We start from the raw sequence: 8,410 nt of genomic DNA on the forward strand, positions 1-8,410 counted from the left end.
AATGAACAAGGATGGTTCACCAACAGCAAGAAATCCGTATGGCAATTGTAGTAAATATAACTACACAGTAACTGGGAGCCATGTGTACTGGTTGAAAGCACTAGCTCTAGAATTTGACCTGGATTATAATCTCAGTTCTGCACTAGCTGCGAGGGCTTGGCCAAGTAATCCTCTGAGCCTCAGTATCTTCATCCAGAAAATGAGGAGAAAAGTAATAAAGGTACCTACTTTTAAAGTACACAGACAGGGATCCCTGGGTGGCGCAGCGGTTTGGCGCCTGCCTTTGGCCCAGGGCGCGATCCTGGAGACCCAGGATCGAATCCCACATCGGGCTCCCGGTGCATGGAGCCTGCTTCTCCCTCCGCCTGTGTCTCTGCCTCTCTCTCTCTCTCTGTGACTATCATAAATAAATAAAAATTAAATAAAAAAAAAGAATCACAAAGTCCTTAAAAAAATAAATAAATAAATAAAGTACACAGACAATATAGGATGTTAGACACACAGTAATTTGACTATTAATAGCTGAAGAGTCTGAGGACACTGTCAGTGTTCTGAGTTATAGGACTTGAAATCCATTGCCTAGCTCTTTTCCCTCTTGCCTCATCAGAAAGTGTGGCCTTTGGTCTCCATGAATTCTCTCATAGTACTTTCCAACTAGGATCACTCTCTTGTCCTTGTGATCCCCACCAAATCCCTGAGGCCTATTGCCACCACCACACCACCCAAGTGCTACTCAGATGGGCCCTCCAGAATGCAGCAGGTAAACATCAGTAAAGAAGGAATTGTTCTCAATCATTAAGAATGGACCTCCTGACATAACTTGTTGATATGTCTAGATTTTCACTAACAACATCACCCAGTAGAAGGGCACCCAATTCCAAATCCTCGAAACCAACTAAAATTGACCAACCAAAGCAATGTCATATTTAAGTCATCTATACCCAAGTTCTTAAAGAGGAAAGCAGAGCTTTCCCATTTTGTTAAAAGACATCTCATTATATTATGTAATGTTGCGATTTTCCATGTATTAATTTTTAGATGAGAAATCAAACTCAGAGAAGTAATTTTCCCCAAATCACAGAGCAAATAGGAGACAGAACAAAGATTTGAAGCCAAATATATGCGATCTTAATGCCTAACCTGCCTCACCACTTGCCTTGAGAAAGAACTTCTCCATTCACTTCTTCCCACTTTAATTTGCTTATAAATAAAGCTCCAAGCCGGATACCTCCTCTTTACAACTTGAATAGATTTCTAAATACTGTGCTTATCACATCCCATGACCCCAGTTCTTGAAGAACAAATGTGTCATGAAAAAGTCACTGCAGATAAATCATTTTAAATGGGAATCAAAATTTCATAGTAAATAGCAGCAGTAGTATTTGGGTTTTATCAAGACATGAACTTGAGAAATAAAACCAGAAATTATAAAAATAAATTTTCTTAGTCTTTTATTAAACCAAATTTTTATTATAATTGTAACTATGTACTGATGGGCCCTCTAACATCAGTAAGAAGTAATTGTTCTCAATTATTAAGAATGGACCTCCTGTGTGACAGGAGGCCTAGCTGTGTGACAATTTATGTAACAGCAAGATAGAACATCTTCTATCTCATACATTCTCATAACATTCTTGACCTCATGTTTGACTTTCAAAGCAAAATTACACGATTGGTCATTTTGTAAAAATTTCCAAAGTTTTCATTGATCTTACTACCAAGGAACTCTTAATTCTTTTACATTTAAATCATTCTCTTTTGGGTTTTTTTTTTTTTTAAGATTTTATTTATTTATTCATGAGAGACACAGAGAGAGAGAGAGAGGCAGAGACACAGGCAGAGGGAGAAGCAGGCTCCATGCAGGAAGCCTGATGTGGGACTCGATCCCCAGTCTCCAGGATCATGCCCTGCGCCGAAGGCAAGCCTAAACCCCTGAGCCACCCGGGCTGCCCTAACTGCCATGGCATGGCAATTTCTCTTTTGAAACTCCTGTCTTGTCATTATGCTTGTCAATTATATTTGTTCTTAAAATCTCATACTGATTTAACTCTGCTAAATTCAGATTTGCCAATGGCTTAGCTGTTCTTGCATATTGTCTTTATCAACTACATGAAGTCCTTCTTATTTTGAAGGCTTTGCCATTTCACTTGCTATTACGTATTTTGCGTTGTATGGCATACAATATCAGATGATCATTAGATGACCACAAAGACATTGATGCAAAATGATACCCAGGGTAGACTCTCCTGCTGAGTAAGTATATGTGTTTGAGAGAAAATAAACTTTTAAGTGGTCAGGTAATTCATTAATTCATTCAGCAAATATCTATTGGGCATCTACTATGTTCCAAGCACTATTCTAGAGCATAATGCTATGGCAGTGACTAAAAAGAAAGTCCATGGCTTCATGGAATTTATAATCAAATATGAGAGACACAAAATAAACAATAAAGTGCTGGATAGTGATAAGTTCCATAAAGAAACATAAAGTAAGTTTAAGAGTGTAACATGAGAGATTCAGGTAACAAATCCCCAGACAAGAAAAACTCTTTGTGATTATTTTTTTTGCATCCTTCTAAGTTATATACTCTTTGAAGGCAGGAACAGAAAGAAACCTAATTGAGAAACATCTGGCTGGCTCAGTTGGTTAAGCGTCCAACTCTTGGTTTCTGCTCAGATCATGATCTCAGAGTTATGGAGTCGAGCCCCGCATTGGACTTCATGCTCAGCTCGGAATCTGCTTGTCCTCTCTCCCGCTATGCCCCTCCCTACTCAGTCTCTCTCTCTCTCTCTCTCTCTCTCTCTCTCTCCAATAAATAAATGAATAAAATATTTAAAAAAAGAAAGGGGATCCCTGGGTGGCGCAGCGGTTTGGCACCTGCCTTTGGCCCGGGGCGCGATCCTGGAGACCAGGGATCGACTCCCACGTCGGGCTCCCGGTGCATGGAGCCTGCTTCTCCCTCTGCCTATGTCTCTGCTTCTCTCTCTCTCACTGTGTGCCTATCATAAATAAATAAAATTTTTAAAAAATTAAAAAAAAAAAGAGTGCAGCCTGCTGTTTTAAAAAAAAAAAAAGAAAGGAAGAAAGAAAGAGAAAGAAAGAAAAGAAAGAAAGAAAGAAAGAAAGAAAGAAAGAAAGAAAGCAAGCCTGATTGAAAAGCAATTCAATAAAACAGTTCACTGAATTAAATTCGGTTTCCCCAGACTAACAAGGCTTCTCAAAGTCTCACAGATTTATTTTCAGTAGGCTCTGGGAACAGTCTAATGACTACAACAGTGGAACTGAGGCCCTTGGGCCCTTAGCAATATCTGTACCTCTGAGTACAAGAAATGCATTATCAGTTCTCCAAAGTCAGTAGGAGAAAACAGAAGTTAATGGTCAATGTTCACTAAAGATAACTTTCTCACACTCTGAAACTTCGAACTTATCCAGGAGAATAAGACTAAACTCTAACTGGGACTCCTGGGTGGCTCAGCGGTTGAGTGTCTGCCTTCGGCTCAGGGCGTGATCCCAGAGTTACCAGGATCCAGTCCTACTCGGGCTCCCCGCATGGAGCCTGCTTCTCCCTCTGCCTGTGTCTCTGCCTCTCTCTCCGTGTCTCTCATGAATAAATAAATAAATTAAAAAAAAAAAAAAAAGACTAAACTCTAACTTGACCATAAAAGGAGATTGAGTTGCGGGTGGTCCACAGGGCATCTCTGTACCCCCCTGTGAAATGTACCATTCTTCTTCTGGATCCTGTATGGTCCCAGATACGCTTCTTCCTCATTCCTAATGCTTCCTTCCTGTGAGAGGACTTGAACTGGTATAGCCCTGGGCCTCTCTCCATCTCCTTGCTCATTCTGCTTATGAATCGGGGCAGGTACAATGATTTGACAAATCTAGGGCAAAATCTGCTCCCCAACCAGCTTTGCTGGCTCTCTGGTGGGAGCAAGCCTGCCCAAAGAAAGCATATGTTCTGCACTGCCCCAGGCACTGGGAGGGGAAGTCTCCCAATTCTGAAGCTTGATGAGCAAAACCATATATTCTAGCTTAACCTCTATCTATAACAAAATAAGTATTTTGGACTCAAATTTCACTCTTTTATTTTATAATTTGTTTAGAACCCAGGTGAAGAAATAAATTGTTATTTAGAAGTAGGGACTAGAGACGCCAAACCTGTACCCTAGCATTTAATTATACCTCTATGTTCCACTTCTGGCTACGTACTTTGCTAGTACATCATCCACATGCCAGATAAGAACCCCTCTACTATCAGATCCCTTCCTTTCTATTTCTTGACTTGCTGTTTTATCAACTTCCCACTTCAAAGGTTGTAAACCTACTTTAGCCCACAACTTCCTGTCTGTTGACTCTATCTTGGAAACAAAAAGCAGCTGCCAGTAAAGGCTGACTGGAGAAGCCTAGATGAGTCCACCCTAATCTATGGTGCCATGACCGCTTAATCCTCTCAGCGACCTAGGAGGTAAGTACTGTTATAATCACCCTCATTATACAGATGAGGGAATTGAGGAAGAAAGGTCAGTTAATTCACCTGAAGTCACATAACTACTAAGGGACAGAACCGGGCAGATATTTATTCTAGCGTCCCCACACTTAACTACATATCCCTGTAGAAAAGGAAAAAATTTTCCTTGATATTTTCAGGGTGCCTGGCTAAGCCTGAAAGTTAAACCGACCAATTAACAGGGGAAAAAAAGCATATGAATTTTGTTGACTTGGGACACTTGGGTGGCTCACCGGTTAAGCACATCTGCCTTTGGCTCAAGGCATGATCCTATGGTTTGGGATCAAGTCCCACATCGGGCTCCCTGCAGGGAGCCTGCTTCTCCCTCTACCTATGTCTCTGCCTCTCTCTCTCCCTGTGTCTCACAAATAAATAAATAAATCTTTAAAAAACAAAACAAATATTGTTGAATTTTTACACTTAACCCAGGAGACTTTACAGAAGAATGAAGGCCTGAAGAAGTGACCAGAGTAGAAAGTCTTATACATTTTAGACAAAGAAACAATAAATATGTAAAGAATTGAGAAGGCAGAGAGGTTTGGACTAGGGATAGTAAATGATGGAGAAGTGTCTGGGAAGATAAAGGCTAGCTCAACAAAGTTTGCTCGTACAGATTTCCAAGCCTCAAATTCCCTGTCTCTGGTGATGACAATGTCTGCCTTCCTCCTGGTGCAGAGGTAACTTTCACATAGGAGATTCATCACCTGTTTCAGGAAAGAGGAAGGGAAGCTGAGGGAAGGTCAGGGTGACCTTCCTACATCTGCTATTTTTCTTAGATTCTTTCATCTTAAGATATTCAATGTGCCAGGGTGCCATGTTTTGGGGTAGTGTGCCCTGTGTCACCATAAAGTTAGGTATAGAGGTTAGAATGAGAGTTACTTGCTCACACTTAAGAAAAATTGTACAAGACATGGAAACAAAGCTAAAAGAATACCTGAATGCCCTTTCAATGTCACACTGAAGCATTGTTTAACAATCCCCTCAAGGATTATTTCATTTTCTGGGAGAATTTACTATTTTCTGACTTTTCTATTTACTATTAATTAGGGGCTCATATTCTGTGAAGTTATGTTAACTTGTAGATTTATATCCAATAAAGATGCAAATGACTTCTCTCTAGCAGAAGAGATAATCCCAAAGGTTATGTTTTATTGCCCTGTAAAACATTAATCAGTTTTGTTTCTAACCTAGATCATTTATTCTAAGATTTCTTTATTGAACTGCCTATGAATACCCACTTCCATAAATTCTTTTTGAACTGGCCTGATCATTGTACTGGTTCCCTCACTAAGTAATGAGATAATTAAATCTTTGACAGGTATCCATTCTATGTTTGCAAAAGAGAATTGCCTTTTAACTTCTGAAAATTACACACTCCAGAAGTGGGTGAACCATTTACAAGGGCTCTTCTAAATAAGTCTTTTTTGCTTATCGAAAGCCTAACAGGGATGCCTGGGTAGCTCAGCGGTTGAGCATCTGCCTTCAGCTCAGGGTGTGATCCCGGAGTCCAGGGATTGAGTCCCACATAGGGCTTCTTACATGGAGCCTGCTTCTCACTCTGCCTATGTCTCTGCCTCTCTCTGTGTCTCTCATGAATGGGTAAATAAAATCTTAAAAAAAAAAAAAAAAAAGCCTAACAGACTTGGGTTCAAATATGACCTTGTCCATGTTCTAGCTCAACAATTTTGGGAAATTCACTTTCTTACTTTAAGTCCCACTCTATGTCTATGAAATGAGGATAAATATTTCTATTGCACAGAGTTAGTGTGAGCATTAAGTAAAGTAATATACCCAGTATCTAACATAGCGCCTGAGTCCTACTGAGTGATTAGTATACATATCAGTTGCATCTCCCTTCTCCCATGAGGATGCCAGCAAATGTCTTACAACCGGCTTTCTAAAAGTCCTGTTTATAGTGCTTGCAGATTTCCATGGTCCAAATATTCCTACTGTGGCCGATTTCACTCCACCCACCAATCTGAATGCAGAATTTGGAAGAAATACCTACAATTGGCCTTTGCACAAGCTGACTCCCTCTCCTCCCATTCTTCACGGGTACTCCTTCTCTTTCAGATCTCAGCTCAAACACTTCATCAGGGGAACTGCCTTGATTCCCCAGACTAGGTCAAGTGTCCTATTATTTTTTTCACAATACCATTTGTCTTTGCTTCAGATCCTTCTCACAATTTGGTAATAATGCATTGATGATTTTTAATTACCTCTATCACACCCATTAGACTCTTAAATGCCAGGAAGACAGAGACCATACCTATTTTGCTCTCCATTACATTCCCAGCACCTAATTCAATGTGTGGTACAAAGAAGGGGCTCAATAAATATGTGGTAAAGTAATCAAACAAATAAGCAAGTAAAGATGAATAGGTAGATGGATGGAAAAATGGATGAATGGATGAGTGGAATTGAGTTTTTGTCATTCTTCCAAATTTTACGCAGTTTATGCTCTTCTAACTGGCGTTCAAGCCTCCTCTGAATGCTTTTCTCCAAAGTTGCTCAAATCAGTCTTTATTAGAAGCAAAATATTTTTGATGGCTGGAGAACCATGGTACAGTGGCATACTTCCTGAATGACAGTCATCTGACTACTTAATACCCAAGGACTAAAAGTCACTTGATTTTTTCAGGGCTGAGTTCTGTCAGTGAACTGGATGTTCCAGTGCCAACCACTGCCTCTGCTGACCGTGAACTTGCCGCTTGCCCACTGTGCTTCAAAAGTCAGCCTCTATAATTGAGACGGCTCTCCAGAGTCCACCTTGGAACTTGGGTCCACATCCAATTTTCTTCCCTTCTGCATATGTTTCTCACCACTACTCATACATAATGCCATATATCCAAGTTACAGATTAAGATCAACATTTGTCTAGCTTTGTGGCCAACATGTACATGAGAAAATGCTCTGCATCACTTGCCATCAGGGAAATACAAATCAAAACCACAATGAGATACCACCTCACACCACTGAGAATAGGGAAAATTAACAAGGCAGGAAACCACAAATGTTGGAGAGGATGCAGAGAAAAGGGAACCCTCTTACACTGTTAGTGGGAATGTGAAATGTGCAGCCACTCTGGAAAACTGTGTGGAGGTTCCTCAAAGAGTTAAAAATAGAACTGCCCTATGACCCAGCAATTGCACTGTTGGGGATTTACCCCAAAGATGCAGATGCAATGAAACGCCGGGACACCTGCACCCCAATGTTTATAGCAGCAATGTCCACAATAGCCAAACTGTGGAAGGAGCCTCGGTGTCCATCGAAAGATGAATGGATAAAGAAGATGTGGTTTGTGTATACAATGGAATATTACTCAGCCATTAGAAATGACAAATACCCACCATTTGCTTCAACGTGGATGGAACTGGAGGGTATTATGCTGAGTGAAGTAAGTCAATCGGAGAAGGACAAACATTATATGTTCTCATTCATTTGGGGAATATAAATAATAGTGAAAGGGAATATAAGGGAAGGGAGAAGAAGTGTGTGGGAAATATCAGCAAGGGAGACAGAACATAAAGACTCCTAACTCTGGGAAATGAACTAGGGGTGGTGGAAGGGGAGAAGGGCGGGAGGTGGGGGTGAATGGGTGACGGGCACTGAGGGGGGCACTAGACGGGATGAGCACTGGGTGTTATTCTGTAAATTGGCAAATTGAACACCAATAAAAAATAAATTTATTATTAAAAAAAAACATTTGTCTAACTTGACTCTCCCAGAGAAATAATTTTCATTTGTAATCAGAAATATTTTCCTGTAGAGATATTACCATCTCCACTATCTACAGATATATTTTTTCTGAAAATGGAATTTTTGCATTTTTTATTTTTTATTCTTTTAGAAATGGACAGCATGGGGGAGGCACAGAGGGAGAGAGAGAATCTCAAGCAGGCT

The 8,410-nt window shown here is 40.3% G+C and overlaps 1 protein-coding gene across 2 annotated transcripts in view; it reads left to right on the top strand.

Annotated features, from left to right (window-relative positions):
• Nucleotides 1-7,501, top strand: part of FMO4 (flavin containing dimethylaniline monoxygenase 4) — a 35,831-nt gene extending 28,330 nt beyond the window's left edge. The window contains exon 9 of one of the 2 annotated variants that reach the window (XM_041753301.1): nucleotides 7,149-7,501. In XM_041753301.1, the coding sequence (XP_041609235.1) occupies nucleotides 7,149-7,167 (19 nt within the window). In that variant the 3' untranslated portion in view covers nucleotides 7,168-7,501. Of the gene's footprint in view, nucleotides 1-4,312; nucleotides 4,462-7,148 lie in introns of those variants that run through there. The other variant, XM_041753311.1, reaches the window with a different exon arrangement.
• The last annotated feature ends 909 nt before the right edge of the window (nucleotides 7,502-8,410 follow it).

The sequence above is a fragment of the Vulpes lagopus genome, chromosome 1, assembly GCF_018345385.1.
Source record: "Vulpes lagopus strain Blue_001 chromosome 1, ASM1834538v1, whole genome shotgun sequence".
In the NCBI taxonomy this organism is placed as follows: Eukaryota; Metazoa; Chordata; class Mammalia; order Carnivora; family Canidae; genus Vulpes; species Vulpes lagopus.